The sequence below is a fragment of the Netta rufina genome, assembly GCF_964035555.1.
Source record: "Netta rufina genome assembly, chromosome: Z".
NCBI classification, from domain to species: domain Eukaryota; kingdom Metazoa; phylum Chordata; class Aves; order Anseriformes; family Anatidae; genus Netta; species Netta rufina.
This window is the reverse complement of record NC_140126.1, coordinates 63140064-63160980: the sequence shown is the minus strand read 5'-3', so window position 1 is coordinate 63160980 and position 20917 is coordinate 63140064. Positions and strand designations below refer to the sequence as shown.

The window sequence follows — 20917 nt, the reverse complement described above, 5'->3', positions numbered from 1 at the left end:
TCACATTTTGAAACCGTTTCAGAAATGTCTTACTTAAAGGGCTAAGTTCTTTCCTGCCCGTTCAGCATGTTTGCATTGCACAATGCCTCCCTGTACTCAACATATACATCCCCAGAATGAAACGTGGTGTTATTTAGCATCTTGAACACCAATTATTCCTCGCAGCTTCCACAAAGAGTAGTGGCCCTGTAGGGCCAGCGTAGCCTACAGTGAATTCTCAGCCCCTGATAAATATGTCAGCACTACAAGGGTCAAACAAGAGCATGAGACAGCCTGTGTTTCTCCACCAGGCTGTCCTCACCGGGTGACTGTGGATGAACACAGCTGGGAATCTCGTCCATCACACAATAGCTCTAATGCCCTGAACTCTGAGCAGCTGCCTTGACAAATTAGACATGGCCTCTTTTATTGAAAAAGTAGATCAAGGTCCTGGGGCAATGACAGTTTTTCAGTTTTGGTAAGACATGCTTCTGCTGCTCATTGCAGCCTGTAAATGGATAACCTGACTTTAAATCTATGCAGGTGGACAATTACAGGTCAAGGACACCTGCTGTTTTCCTGCAGCCACATTTAACATTTGATGAGGTCTATTTTAAACTTCACCCTTCCTTTATTTGGAGAATTCTGATGTATGGGGGCATATTTACAAAGGAAAGCTCCATTGTTGGTTTTCATAACCAGGACTTGCACATCAACACAACCTCTTTTATTATCATATTATCAAAAATGTGTTTTGTTTTGTTTTTTTTTTGTTTGTTTGTTTGTTTGTTTGTTTGTTTGTTTTTCCTTTCTTTCTTTTCTTTTCTTTCTTTCTTTTTTTTTTTTTTTTTTTAATACTAAATAAATGATAAGTCACTTGACCCTTGGTTCAAAGCTGGCTACTCATATTTCCACTTTGGCTAGTTAAATCTGAAATCCATACTGCTAGTGAAGCATGGAAACATTTTGATTTCTGAAAAATGCAAGCTAGATCTAGTGATGAAGTATAGTTATTTCTTTAGGCATGGTTTGTGTGTTGGAATATACCCATTCCCTTATATTGATCATCCTTTACCATATGAAACACAGAGAAAAGTGTTCCTCTCCTTACACTTTCAAAAAGATCCTACAGAAAATCTGTGACTAAATGAGCTAGATTTTTTTCTAATGAAGTTAGGTTCAAAATGAAGTCTAGCCACAGAGAAGACACACTAAACCACTGCCCTGTATTCCTATCACAATCCCCCCTTTTAAGCTAAAATGGGTTTAAGGATGCGGCACTGCCCATGGACTTGGTTTCTTGTCTTTTCTGCATGCTTACTGTCCTCACTGTCACTTTACCCTTGTTCTCATAGAAACTTAAAAACCATAAAGAAAGCAAGTTTGAAGAAAATCTGTTGCCAGGAATGTTCCTTCCAGCATTCTTCTTTTGTCAATTTCACATACAACTCCTATTTATTTATTAGCTCCTAGTTTTCTCCTCCCAGTGTTTGAACTCAGGGATGCAATCTGGGATGATTAGCTGTCACCAGCTCTGGGAACAGATCTTGTACATACAAGACAGAACAGAGGAAGGATCAGTGTCACTCCTCTGGATGGACAGGTCTGGTGTGCTCCCTTAATCTTGACTGCACAGTGTTCTTGTCTGTGTCACAGAGTACCTGCAGCTCCAGCAGGGTGAGGTTATCAACCTCCTGGCATGTTTGCAAGTTATTAGCCTGGTCTTATGATATAGATATCTGGCTAATAGAAGCTCTTCTGAGAAATTTGGTCTCATTTAACTGTTATCAATGGTCTTCTGGCATTGATTTGGTACAGAGCTAAAATGGCATCCTACGGAAGGTGTTCGGTATGCTGTGATTAGTCTCTGAGACTATCAGTTTCTGGACAAGTTGCTTTTTAGAGGTATTCTAAACCAATATGTTTGTTTGTTTGTTTGTTTTATTTTGTTTTTAAATATTTTAATATTCCACCTAAGCAACTAGTATATGTGACAAACATAAATAAGGTGTCCTCACAAAACAGGGATGTTTACAGGTGCTAATTTACCTAAGAACATTTAACAAATAAAATCTATAGGGCTCGGTTTAGCATGCACTCATCCAACCAGTCTCTGTTTAAATTCTAATGGGAAAAGTAATTAGGTTTTAATCTAGATGTGAATCTATAAAAACTTAAATGGGCTAGATCCATTTAAGTCTTGTATACATGAAATCCCTTTGTGAAGCATTGTAGCTCCAAGTAATCAAACCTCTCACTTCAAGTCTCAGCTAAATGCTTCCAAACCATAGACAGTCAGGACAAATTCACTACTCCCTTTCTTACACCACTCTTTTACTGGACTGTGGGACTGTGGGTAGAAGATTTAAATGTACAGAAAGTGAAGGATCAGGTCTGATTCTGTCTTCATTGTTTCCTCAGCACTCAAAAGTGTTAGTGAATGGCAAAGTACTTGCAATCTGTTTTATGTTTGTGTGGACAGTGGTTTGAGACAGGGAAAAGAATAGCAATGTTTGTAATAGCTTCCTCCAGGCCCATATGCTCTGAATTTACAGTGCTTCCTGAGCCACATCTAGTCAATGCTGACTATGATGCAGACTCTCCTCTGATTAGCCTAACACTTTTTTAGGAAGCAGTCAATTCCTTCCGACTTTGCCAGAACTATGATACAGATCAAATACAGGGAATTTGCTTCACCTTGAAAATCCAAACCCTTCCCTTCAGACCTGCAAACGCTGACTCCAAAGACAGCCATGACAAATTCTGTGCCACTTTAAATCCTCTTCTGAATTATTACCAAATGCCAGTAAGATAATAATGACTTCTCCCTGCTTCCTCTGATAAAACATGTTTTGAATCTTTTAGAGCCTTGCACATATCAGAATACAACGTTCTGTGTAAAAACAAACTGCAAATGTACTTCCTGGTGAAAACTCAGCCTTCCCATGATTAAGACTAGCTGCTTAATTTATGCCAAAAGAGTCCGAAGCTTTGCTTTGCCACAGATTTCTTCATGTCTACGTGGAAAGTATCTTGTTAAATCAGCACTTTGTGTTCTTTGTTATAACTATACCTGAAATTTCATACAATTCTTTCTCCCTGGAGCAGAATCTGCTGTAACATTTGCAGACTCTCCAGAGACAAGCATTGTCAGCACTTAGCAAGTCTTTTAAGTAGTGATAATCACAGTAAAAATTAGTAACACTGCCGCTTGTGTACAATAAGAAACATCTTATGGAGTCAGATTTTGAAATTAACAGCCCTTGGGCTCCCCAATAACAGAGACCTCTCCAAATTGTTCACTACTGCTAATGACACCTAGGTCTGTACCACCCAAAGGGCTGCAGTTGTTAACAGTTATACGTAAAATAATAGACTCTAAAGCATGACATATCCACAGGAGCATTCTTGACATCTAAATACTCCAGCAGGTCTTAACCATATAAACTGTGTGCAGCACATCCCACTTCCAGACAGTTTTTTTGAAATTGGCATGTGGCTATTGACAAAAGTTTTGTTAAGAAAAGGAGACACCACTTCATAATCGTCACTTAATGAGTGTTGAGACAAGTAAGATTACAAACATTAAGCCTGTTCAGAGTAACACTACACTTTAAGCAGTCAATGCCCAGCTAAACCATGTCCACCTGAATGCATCAGAAAAGAAGCTGTGGAAAGAAATCATAAGCCAAATCTCTACAACCAGTTTATCAGTACTGTGATTGAAAGGTAAGCTCCATACATTTAGGGAGTGAATAATAAAACTAAGCAGTTGGCTACATTGTGTTAACAAACCCAGGACTAGAAAAACATGAGGCATTTCTAGAAGGAGGCAGAAGGGACAGGAGACAGCAGAGAAGGGCCAGGAGGGTAATAAGGGAGCAAGGCCAGTTCCTCCTGAAGAAAATTACTTTGTTTTCTTCATGAAGGTCTCTTGGCTAGCAGTAAGTACTATATTATCTACTTTCCCTTCGTTAGTAGAACAACTACAGAGACACAGCACTAGGTCACTACTGGGGTGTACAGGGTAAAGCCTTGGAGTGCTCCACATGAGGAGCTTCACGACTGCTGAGGGCAGGAGGGAGGCTCAGTACAATGGCAGCAGAACGGGAGGTTAGACTGCAAGGTTAGGAAAACTCTTTTGACAAAGGTGAGAAACACACAATTAAATTAAGGCTAAAACACAGCAAGAAAGGAAATAAAACATAAACATACTCTAGAACATGTTTTTTTGTTTGTTTGTTTGGTTGGTTGTTTTTTTTTTGTTTTTTTTTTTTTTTTTTGTTTTGTTTTTTTTTTGGTTGTTGGAGGAGATGGAGAAGAGGAAAGAGGGTGCAGTTTGCCCAATCAGAGCTGATTTTTTGTTTGCAATGCAGAGGGGCAGATTCCTTAATGGCCAAAATGAAAATGCCAGTGGGATGGCAACGCATAATTCCCACTCTATGGGTTGCTCTACACATTTTCATCTTGGCAAGAAATGTGAGGTAGCTCAGAAACAACAATCCCAGAGTATATTTAGCTACTAAAGCTGTGGCACACAAATGTCACATTCCCATGAGTCAACCGTTTTAAAGAACCCCCTCTTCACGCCCCCACAGATATTCCCCAAGATGCCTGCACTGAATTAAAAGTGAAGCATATGGATGGATGTGACATCATCAAAGCACCCGTGTTACAGAAAAAAAAAAAAAGAAAAAAAAAAAGCAGCAAGTGGATTCTGTACAATTAGTACAATCAGAAGGAAGTCATTTGTGAGTACAGGAAAAGAAAGAAAACACTGTCCAAAGGACTAGACACAACCAATGAAGAACATCACAAAGCACCTTGCAAAACAAAGAGAAAATGTTAAAAAAAAGAAAAAAAAAAAAAACAAAAAAAAACATTTTTTTTTTCTCTGTGAATGTGCAAAAATGAAAGAAACCACAGCAAAAGTGAAAACAAAACCTTGATGAAAGGATAGTAAGCTTAACATTTTCTGATTTAATTTTGTGCAAGAACTCTTTCCTTTGCCCTTTAAAAACAACAAATCAATAGCAATTTTGGAGCCAACCGGCTTTGATTGGGCAAGGCAAGGAGAACAACACACAAGTAGATGGTAATGGTAAACAACCATGCGGTCACCTCTGCCGCCATTGTTTTGATTGTGTGTAGACTGCTTCCAGCTTTGTCAATATTCATAATTAGGCAACAAAGAATGCATGATATTTAAATGACCCTGTCAAGTGCTAATAAGGATCTTTGGTAACTATCACTCCCTGAGCAGGGAACTATTGAATGTAAGCCACCTCATCAGTCAATGAATTGAAGTGAAAATTATTCAAATCCAAAAGCTATACGTTTATTAATATTTTCACTGCATGCTCCTCTGAAAGCTGTGGCTGGCATACAAGATGCTTTTAAGAGCTAGTTTTCCATCTACTAAGCACTGCTTTGCAAAAGATTTGTAAAGTACAGATCCACACATAACAAATACTGTCATTAAAATGCATACACATCTCTGCATTCCTCTGGGTACATAAAGGGCCAGATCTTCCACTATTGGTGATTTCTGACCTAGCATCCCTGACTGATACCAGCAGAAGAGCTGGGTTCAAGGATCTTTTCCTTCCTTCCTCATCAAGTCTGCTTAATGACATCCCCTCTTCTCAGGGAGGAGGAGAAAAACACTACTTACTTTCAAAAGAGGGAACACGATTTTCTAGGAAATGTTGTCTCAGCTCAAGAAGTTTGAATACCAGGTGTTACCAAGAGGCCAGACAGAAAAAGAAAAAAAAATATATATTTTTTTAAGCTGTCAGCATTGTCATTGATTTATTTCTCTGATAAAAAGGAGTGATAGGTAGATCACATGCCATCTTTAAAACAGCATGCAGGTTTATCTGCTTTCTCTCCTCTACATACCTGACACCCAGAAATAACATTTTTAAAATTGCCATTCTGCAGCTGAAGAGCAAGGTCTGAGGAACAGAGTTCAGATTCAAGAAATGAGGATGATTTCTCAAACTAAGCTTAAGCAGGGATTTGGAATCTGACCTTTTGTCTTCAACGCCCCCAAAGACTTACCCCTTACATTATGGTTTTGAATTGGAGTAATGCAGCTGCCTGAAATTCTACTGCAGAGACTCTGTAGCCCACAGGTCTGTGTGGTACAGGGAAGCTCTGTACTTATGTCACAGGTAAGTCTGACCAGGTTCAGAAATTCAGTTTTTCCTTTAGATTTGCAGTTAGCCTCCTATCCTGATCATGTCTACATGATCAAGCTCAGAAAAAAAATATAATTTGGGAACAGTAGCCTCTTCTAAAATCCACCTGAAGGAAAAAGAATACATGGAAGTTTTTACAGGAAAAACTGTTAGTAGGTGGGAGACAAGTCACATCTTCTGCCTGGGGGATTTCAGCTATTCCTATTCTATTTGCTGCTATCAAGCCTAAAAGCCAAGGCTACTAGATTAATTGTCTCCTTGGCATCTCAAGAAATTTTACTGCTTCTTCTGCCCAATTTGACCAGCTTGTCAGCCAGAAAGCTGCTTCAGACTTTGTCTCGGGTGGGCCAGCCAGGTGATGCACACTGCCCTTGTGAACAGGAGCTGTGAAGGCTCTTTGAGAAGAGTTCAATGAGAAATCTCTGAGATATCCCAAGACTGTGGGAGACATCATGTGTCTGGAGCTGCTGTGAATGCCAGGCACCGAGTTTACAGTCCAGACCATTGCCAGCTGCTCGTGAAGCTCTGCTGAAAACTGTATTGCAATGTTAACATGCTCATTAGCCCCTGCTGAAAATCTCCACAGTGAGTGCAGAGAATTCAAGACTCAGTGGGTCAGGCAGAGGGGAAGGAATATGATTTAGTAACCTACTAGTTTGGGCAGACAATTCAAAGCAGTAGGTCTGGCATGCTAGTAGCTTCTCCAGGAACAGCTGATGCTTTTGTCTAATGAGTTTTTCATGTAAAATGCATGAACAACAGAGACTGGAATCCACATTTCAATTAATATTTTAAGTGTTTTTTATAAAGTATTCATAGTAGAAAGGCCTGAAGCTCATGTGTGTTCCTGCCCCTGGTGAGTGCCCTAACCACTCAGCAAGTGAGTTTTGCTTATACCCATCCTCCTTCTGGCCCGTTGAGTACTTAATTAGTCCATACAGAGTGAAACATCTTCAACAGGGAAGAGATTGAAAGAAGAGATCTAAGAACACCCTGGAGAAGAATAACGAGGACTTAAATCTCTCTAGGCAGAGGAGATATTTGAACCTAAGCCCCCTATTTACAAAGGAACCATTTTAACCTCATTCAGATATGGATTGAAAGCAGCAGGAAGAATGATGGAGGGCCATGGCAGAACTATGGGTCACTACCATCCTCGCTCAGGAGAAAAGCTACTCTGTCCCTAAGCAGGTTCAAATGGCAAGTTTAGGCAATTCTCTAATTCTCTGCATGCATAGCAAAGCAGGACTAGAGGCCAAATGGCAGGGCTGTCCCTTGTCTCAGGCACAAGCATGCTTCAGCACAGGGCTGAACAGGGTGAAACACCACCTAAATCAAAGCACCTTTTGGCTCTTTAAAAATGCAGCAGAGAAACTCTCCCCACCAGCAACCACCTAAGGATCTTTTGAAATACACTAATGATCTCTGCAGCCCTCATTCTCAAAGGCATTTGATGCTCAGGTCCAGTGGCTAGGACCAGCATCTGTGTAACTCCACCAGTTAAAGTAGAGCCAACCTCGGAGCTTCAGTATTTCTTCCTGACAGCGAGAGACAGAAATAATGTGAAATTAGCTGAGACCTGCTGTGCTGCCCCGGGAATTCAGACAAAAAGGCAATATAAAAGTGCACTCTTAAGAAAAATGGAAAGCCATGAATCTGCCTTTGTCAGACAACGGGGAAGATCAAGTTTAAAGAGAGCTAAATCCCCACTGTTTCCCTCCTTCCCATGCACATGTACAATACACACGGCAAAGGCATACATTTCTATTTGTTTTGTGTGGTTTCCTCAGGCAGTGAATTATCTAGGACTGAGTCTGAGATTGGCTGTTTAGTTTCAGGCTTTACGATAAGCTTTTAATTATAGCACAGGAGTTTTATTACATGTTGCTCTGAGCCAGCTGGAAGCAGTTACACTTCAGTCCTCCCCCCCCCTCCCTCCTCACCACAGGAAGTCATTTCCAAGGCCTTACCCTTCTTGTCTTGATGATTATGGGATGAAACTGCCACATATGGGTCTGTATTTTCGGATGAACCAAGCGGATCCTTCCAATCCAGCATGCGTCCCCTAGCATCATAACCCTGTCGAGCCCGAGAGTTGGAAGAGGTGGTGCTTGGAACTAGTGAACTGGAGTGTCCTGTTTACATTATAAATACAGGTAGGGAAGACAAGTCTCATTAGTCACTTACCATGCCACCTCATGCTCAGGAGCACAACCTTTGCTTTCCTCCATGGGTGAACCTCGTAGGCTGAGCATGGCTTTGAAGGCCTTGCAAAGTGTTGCTCGAAGGAAACACAGAATTTGGACTTTCCAAACTGTCCAGTGGGATGGTGTTAATGGCTGCATGTGAGTGCGGTTGACTGCAGCTCAGATTGCAATTGTGTGTTTTTGCTCAGCAGTGTTAAATGCATGTGGAGCAGCATGAGGACTCTTCATCTTAGTCAAATGTCCTTCAGCTGTATTCTGCACATGAGCCTGATACCGAAGCATCAGTCCACACTGTCTGGCACTGGCTTAGGAAGAAAAGCAATTTCAACAGCAATTTAAGCAATAAAATGGAACAACTTCTAGCACCACCAGAACTGGAGTGGAATGCCAGAATAGCTACAACACGATGATGTTTGTTGCCCTCTGCCTCGTGTCCCTGAGGGAATGAGAGGCTGCCCAGAACGTGTGCACTGGGGATGGAAAAAACACTGGGTTTGTGCCTACTTGCACCATTTCCACCAGTCTTGTCTGAGCAGTGGTCTACAATGGCTCTGAGGTAAGGACTGCTAGCAAAGAGCCACACATCATTTCTGCTCAAATTAACAGTGAAGTGAAGGCCTTATTACATGAATCTGTCCAAGAAATTGTAACTGTCTTCAAAGCACACTTGGTTGGTAGACCTCTCAGGACAGAGATGTGGCATTGCTTGCTTGCTTCAGGCCCCTTTGAACACTGGAAGGCCCGTTTTGAAGGAGGAAAGTTTAGGATGTGATCTGCTTTGCATTTGTCACACAGGGTAGACCTCTTGACTGGAAGAGAGGATTACAGGCCGGCTCCCCTGTTTCACAGCTACTCTAGACATTGTCACTGCCATCCTGAACATGACTGAGGAACTCCTTGCTGGTTGAACACACCCTAACAGCACACTCACAGGACATGACCTACCAGAAACATTGTACAATTTTAACAGTGGTTTGGCTTTGGCATAAATGTATTTGTAGATATGTATGTCCTTTGCAGCTCAACCCCAGGAAGTAGGTCAACACCCAAAATGCAGTACTCTTGGAGTCTATGGTTTCTGAATGATGGCCCCAAGCTGGACTTCTCAGTGGCTCAGCTGCTCCATGACTCCTGGGAAAGTGGGCACTGAAACTCCAACCACACCACATTCTGACCTTAAAATCACTCATATTTCTGAAAGTTCCTTTTCACCACTTGCACCAATGCTTTGGCCATTCTGGTCCCTGCTCTCAGAAGCAACATCAGTCCCTTCAGTGCATGGAGAGCGGATGAACTTCAGCTTCCCAACTACCCTCTAGACATCAGAAATCTGAATGCTTTTCGATACAGACAAGTGCTTCATTTTATCCAGCCCTTTTAGCAGCTTCATCAGATTGAAATATTGATGAAATCAGCAAAAATGCTGCAGCTTCTGTTAAGATGCTGCTATGATTTAAAGAAATTCTGCTGAATATTAATGATCTTGGAGGGGAAGAAAATGCCCATGCTCCTCTGCATATGTTTGAGGAGCACTTTTGATTTAGTGTGCAGGTTTGTATGCAGCAGTACTTTGGACTGTGTTTTGCACAGGATATGGAGAGGACTAACTTCTATAACCAGCGCTCTTTGTAGGGCAAGCTGGTGAGATTCAGCATTCTCACCATGCAGAATTCTCACCCTTCAGGTACTACACGTAATCATTAATACAATTAATTGAGCACTGGACCTCAGGCTGAGGGCTTATGCTGATGAGGGCACTGTATTATTTTTTCTCTCTCCTGGTAGGAAGGGTGGTCTCCTCTAGCCACCTTTCTTTAACATGGCAAACTACAGGGTGTATTTTGTTTAAGATGGCGCTTTTAATGTTGCTCAAATAGGAAAGAGAAGCCAAATATTATTCTCTACTAGAAGGTTTCTGTAAGCAACAGCATGGCTGGAAGCACTGGTAACACACAGTTAGATGGATGATGGGCTTCAATCCAGACTTGCTGCCTGTTCCACAGCAGTTCTACAGGGCTGCCTGTTTCCAAAAGGATGGGTAGAGGCCCAGTGGCTGAAAATACGTGCCCTTTTGAAGCAAGAATACACTGGAGCATGAAAGCTTTCACTTCTATACCATTTTACGCTTGTCAATTCCTGTGCTCATTCTCAAGAAATAAGAGGAACAATGGGACATAGAATAGGCCAGAGAATAGGCCAAAGTTATGAGATTTCCATGTCTTCTTTTCCCTAAGAACTAAACCACAGTGCCAGAATTCATGGGGTTTCAGTCTCCAAGTTAATACCCCATTCAATGGCCACAATAATGTGTACAACATTTGGTCAGCCTACAAATAGTGCTGCACTCAACATAAGAAAGCAATTAGTCAAAGCTTGATAAGGAGGTGGAAGAGAAGGAAATCTTGCAAAGCAGTAATTATATTTTATACGTGCCTTACATATGCATTTATATGTCCATATCTCTGTCCAGACACTTTTACTTTTGGTGTGCTTAAAGGGACAATTTTAAGGAAAAGACAAAAGTATGGCTGAAGAAAAATGTTTCTTAATACAGTAATCTAGAGGAAAGGTATGCCTAAGGGACGCATTTTCTAAAAAAAAAAAAAAAAAAAAAAATTAAAAAAATTCCTCAACCATATGCTGCAAATACATGGAGAAGTTCTTGGAAATTGAAAGCTTAGGCTTTGTGAAGATAGTAATGTATACCAGATGGCAGTTAGGTAGAGGAAGGTTTCACACAATCATGAGAAATCAGTCTATTTGCTCTGTTACTAATGTGCTAGTCTAGTACACACTGAGAAACAGTCCTCCACATGTAATCAACATAAACTTTCTTCCATTTTGTGGAAGCAGGGCAGGAGCAGATTAACCTTAATAACCTACCCTGCTTGTGTTGGAGCTGTATTCTGCAAACAGTTGCTACTGGGCAGTGGCTGCCACACCAGACACCATAAGCATTATCACTGTGTCTTGTAAGTGGCTGAACAGTCAGTCCCGCTGGGTGAATTTCACCTCCGAGCTGAGTGACACCAGAAATGTATGAGCTAGTTATTTCTTTCATAAACAGAGAAAAGGCTGAAGTGGCAGGCAACCCATTCCTGTCCCTTTCACATGCAGCCATTATTAAACCTTTACAATGTGCTGTATGGTTTGCAACATGTAGTGGGCTTTTTTTTCCCCCATCACACCATTTTTACCACTCTGACTGTGTAAATAGGCTTTTCTGCAATTTAAAGAGGCTTTAACGTATCTGAGGTGTAGCCAGTACATCTATGTTAGTATTGACTAGCTTTTCATACACCTAAACATCTAAAAACTAAAGATCTGCCTTTGTTTTAAAACAATCCACCTGAAAAGCTGCAGATATAGTGCTTTTCAAACTTCTTTGTTTAAAGCAAACATGAAAATTTCAAAATAGACAGGCTTTTAAAAAATCTGTTTTAGGGTGCTTCCATTATTTGCAAAAACTTTTCATTTGGAGTGCTGTAATCAAGTAATAGGACCTCAGTAAAAGCACTTAGTGTCTACGGGCATGGATAATGATTCAGAAGGGCTGCACTTCTGTAACTACAGCTTGTTCTGAAGTGCACTTGTAAAATATAAGGAGATTTTTTCAGCTTTAAAACAAAGACAGGGATTCAATACGTATTTGATAGTTGCTCTAATATGCACAAGTCATTAGGATCTCAGAGGTTAAGATGTCCACACACTATCCTATTAACAGCTATAGCAACCCAATTAGACAATTAGAGGGAAAGGCTAAATCAATACTACAGAGGGAGAAAGGAATATGGCTAGGGGGTGAGATAAGGGCCCAATTCACTAAGAATTGATGTTTCCAAAGGTAATTGAAGCTGCTTACAATTTTGTGGAAGAATCTAAGCTCATCTCTTTGTTTAAATATGTCTCTCACATCATTCATCTCTGACCTTCTGCAACACAACTTCAGCCTCCTATTCTCTCTCCCCTTGGGTGTCAAAAATGATGTGCTTGAATAGTCACCTGTGTGGACTTTGCACTTTTGTTACTTGTTTACAACTGATCATGTAAGACTGCCCCGGAAAAGGGAGCTCATCTGCCAATTTCAGAAGGAGGCTGATGTAAGGAATACACAGATTAAGGGCTCAGTTTTCCTTTCATGTACACTGCTACAGAGTGGCAGTAAGTCTACCAGAGATCTGATTTATAGTGGTGTAAATCAGTCAAAAGGGGTAATCTAGCTATAAGTCTTTTGCATTTGAGCATTTGGCATCCTGAACATTCATTTGATTGGCATCCTGGTATGTTCCAGTGTTCTGAGGTTTAATCTATTATGAATTATCATTTAGTTACATATTTAATTGTATTCAATAACACTAAAATAAACTATTTATAAAATTTTATTTGCTCAAGAAAAAAAAAAAAGAGCAGACATAACATTTAGCAAACATGAGCTGTTTACTGAGACTGTTTTATTGTCTAGTGCTGGAAGTTCCTACAGTCTTCTTGGGGAAGATCAAGAGAGGTGACTAGCACTTTTCCCTTTGTATTTTGCCCTGGTAGGTGGAAAGAGACTAACTACAGTAACATCATCAAGGTTATTTCAACTGAACCCATAAAGGAAAGGCTGTCTTGCTGAGTGACCATGTATCAGAATCTACATTAGAAATGTCAATGAAATCATCTGTGAAAGATTTTCTCTCACATTTGGCAGTAGGATCTTATTTTAAGAGCTGGGTTCATTCATGAAATCTATCACTGTGCTTGACATGCAAGTATACTCCCTATACCTATACTATACTGTACTCCTCTGGGACTACAGTTTTTCATTTTGACACTCACTTAAACCATTTTTCTGCTTTCTTGGTCAGATTAAAATACCAGCTTTGGCTAAAGTCCTTCTTAATATGGTAGCTGATGGGATTCAGAACCACAGTCTACAGCTATAACTGTGCAGCCTCCAAACACACTTAGTAGTAGGAATCCAAAGACATTTCTGGCATGTTAGCAGTAGGCCCAGGGCTATTTTCTTTTTCTTTAGATTCAGCAGTATGGTTTTTATTATTATTACTTATCCTTTAATTACTGCTCTATGTTTTGGATGTATAGCAATTTTCAACAGAAAGAAACGACAAACTCTATATACAGATGAAACCATCAGTCTTCCATACATTATGAAGTCTCAACTTAGATTTTGTGTATTCCCCTCATTGTTTTTTATTATCAGACTTGCAAACAAATTTCACCTGCACATTTTCCATTTCCTGGTAATAACATGGGAAATTTTATTTAATTTATTTTTAAATGCTGATCAGTATTATTGTGTTACTTATATTCTGCTGTACTATCATGTGTTGCCATTGGTTCTGTTTGCATCTACATATTTTGCAGGCAGGAGACGAAGGGACCGATCTAATGTGCATCGTCACAACAGCAAACTAACCTACCTCTAGATATATTCAGCCACACATATTATAATTTTCTCCAAGCTCTGATGAACTGTTTGTCTTGCACAGCCTGAATGAAAGCAATTTCACAAGCAAGTTCCCAGCCCTCCAAATTTCCAAATGGGAATTAGCCATTGCCTTCATTGGGAACATTATCACACATCCTCTTAGCTTGTGAGTACTTGTTTTTTTCAGGATGTCTAGGAAGAGAAACTATTGCAATATAAGTCTAGGTTTGAATTTAAAGTGATTATTTATTCTGCAATAATTCCTCAAGAAGACACTTATTCTTCACTCCAAGTGACACTGTAATCCACTTCCAAACATAGAACAAAGTGGTGTAAAGTACTGCAAGTGCAGATTAACAGCTACCTAGTGGGAAACTGCTACTCCAGGCTAGCAAGAATGCTTCTTTCAACTTTGGTGTGCGAATCCCCCTTTTTATTTACAGACCAGGTACCATAGGGGTGTTATGATACTGCAAGCATGTACAACAAAAATTACTTACTCCAGAAGTGAGAGAAACCTTTGGGACTCAGGGCATAACCCCATCTCAACTGACACAGGTAATAGTTAATTTGCTTTATGAGAGATTTTCTATCACCCATGGACAGTTCTGCTCCTTTCCCTAAGTTATCAGTGACTAACTGCTGTAGCAGTCATAACACCAGCCTGGACAACTCATGAGTGGGATGTAAGCTATTTTGTTTTTCCCAGGGAACAGATAAGATGCATCAGTGTTTCCAAGTGTTCCTTTGTCTGAGTGTTCAGATGAAGCGTGCTCTTAATCATGCCTGCTGGAGTGCCATTAAAATTGGCCATATCTGACTTTAATTCAATGGAGAGAGTTTTGAGGGAGGACTAGGAAAGAGGGATTGCAAATCAAGAAGCATGACTTAACCTTACTCGTGATTAGTGAATCAGGCCCTCAAAACCAAGACAAAACAAATAAGAAAGCGTTAGCTGTTATTTGACTAGAGAAACTACTAGCTAATACAAAGATCCAGGAAGAATATTTAAAACACCCATAAACTGACCATACACTGTGTGGTAAGACATTTCATGATCAGGTGAAGCAGTTGAAATGTCTATGAACAAAATAAATTGGGAAGAAACATTAAATAAAACAATAAATATGAAAATACGTAAAAGTTTAGTAAAAAGTGATTCCTCCAAAATGGATTTTCTGTCAGTAAAAAGTGAAACTACGAACTTCCTTACCATTCAGGGCTACGAAGGAATCTGAAAGACAAATAACAGGGGAAAAATCATTATTTCTCTCTTTTTGTTTTGTTTTGTTTTTAGTAGTTTGCTGCTAGCAACCTTTTATACTTCAGCCGGTATCTATATGTATATGATTTTTATCCTAAGGATCCAGGCAAAATTAATATTCAGACATACCTTTAAACAATGTCTGACTCTAAAAGTGTTCATGACTAGCCCCATGCAAGGGACAAATGGGAAGGACAGTTTTCCCTTTGCCATGGCTTTCTTTGCAAGGTCACATCCTATTCCAGTACAAGGCAGAATGAGTGATAAAGCTATAATCATGAGCTGATGAGGACAAAACTCACATGATACAAGACCACATAAAGTAAAAAGGTCAGTTAGCTTAGCAGGGAGTGAAATCTACCCCTGTGCAGTGTCAAGGTTCAATGCATCTTTCGGGGCTGAAGAGGGACTTAGACAGGGTATTGGCTTTACTGCTCGCTGTACAGGAGCAGAACTCTCTCCATGAGCACAACTTGCTCTTTCTGAATCATCTCCTACACTTCTTTAATGTGTAACTGATGTCAGGTAGACTCCAATCCTGTCTAACCTATTTGCCCAAGGAGAGCAGAACTATGTTGAAAAGGGCTGAAAAGGGCAAAGTTGTACCAGCTGGGAACTGACCCGGTTTTGGTGCTAGCCCATTTTACAGGGATCACAGAACGGACTGTGAGTACACCTCCTTCAAAAAACTTAAAGAGCCCTAAATGGACCAATTTTAGGGCACAGGGAGGTGTAGCTGAGACAAGGGCATGCAGAGACTGAAATCCTTGTACTCCCATAAGTACAGTGATCACAATAATAAATGACTCTTGAACAAGGATGTGCAAGGCACAAGAAAGTTCTAGGTTTCTCCATAGATTATGGACTGCACTGTATCCCAGAGCACACTCTTGCCCTCTGTTATTTTGTGCTATATTCCAAAAGTAATGACTCTCTCACTTCCTGAGTGCTTTTTTTTTTTTTTTTAATTTATTTTTGTTTTGTTTTGTTTTGTTTTGTTTTTTGTTCTTGTTTTGTTTTGTTTTGTTTTGGGTGTGTGTCTACAGGCATTAGTGCAAATTGCACCAAAAAGAATGTGATTCTTGATTTCATAAGGTTTGTAAATAATAGTTGGGGCTCAGAATTAAACCAATTTTGGCAAGAACATTTGGAACAACAGCTGTCTTGAACAAGCTATACAGCTGCTGGTGTTCCTGACAGCTCAGAAATCAACATCCAAGGTTTCTTTGCACATAGTGCAAGCTGGGCATCTTTAAGCATCTCAGTGCAAAATGTAAATGTTTAAAGACTGTGTTTAAGCTTCCAACTCATGCTGTCAGTACCTAAGGTTTACCATTAACATTTCTTAGACAGGATCAGTAGTACCTGATCCTTAGCATTGCTACTTTGTCCAGCCTGTTTGTAATATCAACTAAGGTTCACAAACACATAAGCTCCCACTTCTTGATTTTGATCCAAAGATGAAGACATGTTTCACTGTCTCCCTGTTATGCATGGGAGTGTAGTCCAAGTCACAGTCTATACAAGAAACCAAGCTCCTTCTGCACATCTAGATAAACAATCCAACCATCACGACTGATAAACACAATGAACACTCATCTCATTATTTCACTGCTATAATCAATATCCTGTAGAACCATGGTCTTTCCAGTACATAACTGATATGAAGACCAGTGTTTGTATAAATCACATCAATTGGGCTATTTAAATACATTTAAACAGCTGTGCCTCCTCTTCCTGTACCTTTAGCTGCAGTTGCCATCCCTGTTGTGCCTTACATTGCTACAAAAGAATGCTCGACAGGTAAGGGTGATTTGAGGCATTCAGAAAGACACTGTTACACATGGTAAATAGAGGGTAAAAGCTTTGCTTACTTTGGCAGTCACCCAGGCCATCTGTATTGCCATGTTCTATGTCCTGCTCAAATGCCAGCCTAAATAATAGGAAGAAACATAACAGTATGAGTAACGACAGTCACAAGCACCACCAGAAAGAAATTATTGCATCTGCAACTGAAATAAAGACACACCATGAAACCAGCCATTTCTTTGAAACTTCCCCGTGAAGGCTAAAAAATTCCAAGATAGGCATTCAATTCTTTTGTCATTGCTAAGTGAGTCTTTGACTTCTGATGACTCCTTGTGTTTTTCATTTGTTTGTTTGTTTTGTTTTTTTTCTTCTTTCAAAATCTACTGCATACCTCATTGTCAAGGGAGGCAAACATTCATATATTTTTAAACTATTCAATCAAAAAAAAAAAAAAAAGACATTATCATGAGCAGTTACAATCCTACCTTGACTTGTCCATACAGTAGTCAAAGTGCACTAATGTTTTGAAATGGGAAGGAAGCTAAACTATTGGCTAGGTACTGTGCTGGGGGGAAAAACTTGCATTTTCAAAATTTTGTAGGTAGTGCACTGAACATGGTCGCAGGGCATAAGGTCCAGATCACAAAGTGAATTATGCTGAATTTAAGGGTCTGTACTGATTAATACTTAAAGGCTTTCCTAGCTGACAGCTCAATTCAGACTCCTAACCTGTGCCAGTGATTTTGGATAACTAGTGAAGCTGTTCTTCCAAGTTCCTGATACAGTAAGAGATGAGTGACAAGAGCCCTGGAAAACCTCCAATACAAGCTCCTGTCTACATTAGACAGGATCCTTCTGTGGGGGCATCATTACCCATATAGACACTTAATTCCCAGCACTATGTCCTTAAAACTACTGCTCAACTGTCACCTACTCCAGGAGGGCACCTAACATCTCTGCCTCCTGTTGGTTAATTTAGAAGTCCACCAGACATCCGAACAATTGATCTGGATCTCCTCCCATGTGGTTTGTATTGGATAGAGAGCAACCTGCCATGCTCACCTCTGAACTGCACCACTGGAAGCTGCATTGCTCCTGTCTTGATGGATTTATTGATAAACAGTAGAGACATTTTTGAAAGTAAGGTACAAAACTCCCCATAACCTTGTCCTGGCAAGTGCAAAAAACCTCAAGCACCTCTAGAAGGCTGAGAAAACCTCATATGCACACAGGTGAACTTCAATGGTATTTTACCAAATATCCAACAGAAACAGCCTCCATAAAGCATATAAGTATTTAGACATAGCTATAGTTTTCAAAGTGGACAAGACTATTTGAATTGAAATGGCAAATTAAGAACATGATAACTCATCCATTATATGCTGAAGACCTATACAGACACAGGGTTAAGCTGGGCTGGCTGTGGGGCTGCTGGGGTTATGTGATGTTTATGCTACACTTACACCATTATCTTGAAGTTTAGAGTGGGAAAGTGTGAGCTGTGTCAAATGTGTCCAAGAAATGAGAGGTCTGAAGTAGGTCTGCTTCCTGCAAGGCTTAAGTAACCATACTTAAACAAAACCTCACAGACTTTCATTATTATAAAATAATTAAATTCTACTGTTAAGCAAGCGGAGATCCAGCACTTCTCTGAATCTACTTTAAGCTCTTACTGTGCTCTGTGATTCCTCTTAGTAATGCACAGTAAATTAGAAGGACTGGTTTTGTTTTCAGTGGACAAATTGCTTCAGTAATTTAATTTGGATTCTATTGCCTCTTTAATCAGCTGTGATGGCTCCAGTGTGGGCTGGTCCAGACACAGCCATCCAGTTCCCTCTTTTCAACAACACGTGGGCCTTAGTACAGCTCTTTCATTTTATTCTTCCTCTTCTTTCAGCAGTCACCAATCAGCTGACAGTTCACACCAAAAAAAAAAATAATTGTGAGAAATTTCAGAGAATGCAAATAAGGTAGGAACAAACACTTCACGCATTTTTCTACCCTGAGAGCCCCACATTTCAAACAGCTCACTCCAAGTCTGTCCGGCGCCACTGCCAGCGCTTCAAGGCCCTTCCAGCAAGAGCCATTACTCACTTAGCGCCAAGGACCAGCTGTGTGCACACCCCGCTCTCCTTCACCCAGCCGCAGTAGGGGTCTCGGGATGCTATGCAGGCCCTTGAGAAAGAAGAGCAGAAGGAGGCATTCTTGAGTGCTCTCGTATTCCCCACACCTGGAACATGGGCTTACAACAAGAGGGCAAGTGCCACCACAAAGCACATACTTTTTGCATTTGCCATGGCGCTCACACCGCCCCAGCGGAACCTTGATGATGCAGGTAGAGAAGGCAACATAAAGGGTGCTGCTGGGCTTGTCAAGCTGCATACCCACAATCCGCTTGTCTTCCACGCCATCATAACTGCACCTGATTCAAAAATGTGAGATAAAGTTACAAGTGAGTTCCCCTGGAAACCAAATGAAAACCTAATGATTCCTCAATCTCAAAAACAAAACAAACAAACAAAAAAAACAACACAACAACAAAAAACATAAATAAAATCTGAAAAGGGGAGAACTGAACAAGCCAAGGAAGAAAAATAACACACAATAGCCATTAAATGCAGTGACAGAAAGATATATAAGCAAGTATTAAAGCATGCATTAAAAATGCATGGGGCCAGAGAAGTAGAGAGATACTACACACCAGACAAGATTTCTGAGGGCCCTTCAGTTTTTCTGTTTATCCTTCTCCAGCACTCAAAGTAGCTGAAATTTCTGCATGCTTATGACCCACTTCAAAGCCCCCTTAGGCATATTTGAGGAAGGCGAAAATGTGGGAAATTTCCCTTGGAGAGTAGCTTGCTGGTTAGTGAGTTATTTGGAGAGGAATCAGTTTTTTATAGGATTAGAAAATTAATCTTCCTTTGCAGAATTTTGCTTTTAATTATCCCTCAACTGCTGCATAGGATGATGGGCTATTTTCTAGACATGCTGAAAAAAATATTTTATTTCAATATAGAGACTGACAACCAGACATCCCCCCAAAACAATATAAAATGACTCAGAGAACTTGGCTTCTTCTAGCCTGCTTCCCTTTTCATGGGACAACTTGATCTCTGGAAAATCAGAAGTGTCAAAAGTCACCCATACATGAGTACAAAGAATCAGATACACACTTTTCAGGATTGTAAACGTTCATCTCCTCCAGGAAAAGGCTGTCATTTAGGAAACCACTGTTTCCCGTCCGTGCCAAGAACTTCAGGATGATTCCCTTCTCTGATCCCAAGAAAACCACAGTGTAGTTCTGATATGGCCCAGCAGCAGAGTCAACAGCAATTTTGGTCAGACGGTATCTAGAAAAACAATATCGCATTTTGCATCATGTGGATTAGATTGCCATTTATTTTATCATGTTTTCCACTTCAAGTAACTGTGTGATAGCCTTTGAGCAGCCATATAGCATATTTAAGCACTTCTGACTGAAAAACCCTGTAAGTCAATACAGACTGTACCAGTTTGGCTCCCCAAATGGTAGGGAATTTCCATGTGTTTCTGTGCTTATCCAGATGTCAAATAGTTAGCAGACATGTCTGCAACAGCAAACCTCACGCAGAAGGCTGAAGGGCTGTTAAGAGTCTGAGACAATTTAGGAATTATCCTTCCAAACAAAACCAAAGTACTAGCCTGATGATTTCTACAGACAGGGAAAGAAAATCAGCACAGTGATTTTTATTTATTTATTTATTTTAATTTCATGTTCAGTTACATTAAAAGCAGCAATACTGGTAACAGATCTACATTCAACTTTTTTTTTTTTTTGGCAGGAAAAGCTGTGCCTATACAACGCTGAGAAAATGCTGAGAAAGTAAACATTATTTTATCTGACTAAAAATAATCATATAACAACCACTAAGCAAATTCAGTGTTAAGGCAGTATAAATTGTGGGATCACATCATTTATTAAAGATGAGTACTGGAGATTATTTGGTAATAGTTATCAGGTACTGTAGATCGAAGGAAAGCA

General features: G+C 40.1%; 1 protein-coding gene across 3 annotated transcripts in view; it reads right to left on the bottom strand.

Annotated features, from left to right (window-relative positions):
* The window catches only part of SEMA6A (semaphorin 6A), a 116100-nt gene that overhangs the window by 19165 nt on the left and 76018 nt on the right, over positions 1-20917 (bottom strand). For 2 of the 3 annotated variants that reach the window (XM_084305514.1, XM_084305515.1), the window contains exons 13-18: positions 20070-20246; positions 19178-19318; positions 18991-19071; positions 16962-17020; positions 15037-15057; positions 8153-8317 (exon numbers count right to left, since the gene is read on the bottom strand). In XM_084305514.1, the coding sequence (XP_084161640.1) occupies positions 8153-8317; positions 15037-15057; positions 16962-17020; positions 18991-19071; positions 19178-19318; positions 20070-20246 (644 nt within the window). The remainder of the gene's footprint in view (positions 1-8152; positions 8318-15036; positions 15058-16961; positions 17021-18990; positions 19072-19177; positions 19319-20069; positions 20247-20917) is intronic. The other variant, XM_084305516.1, reaches the window with a different exon arrangement.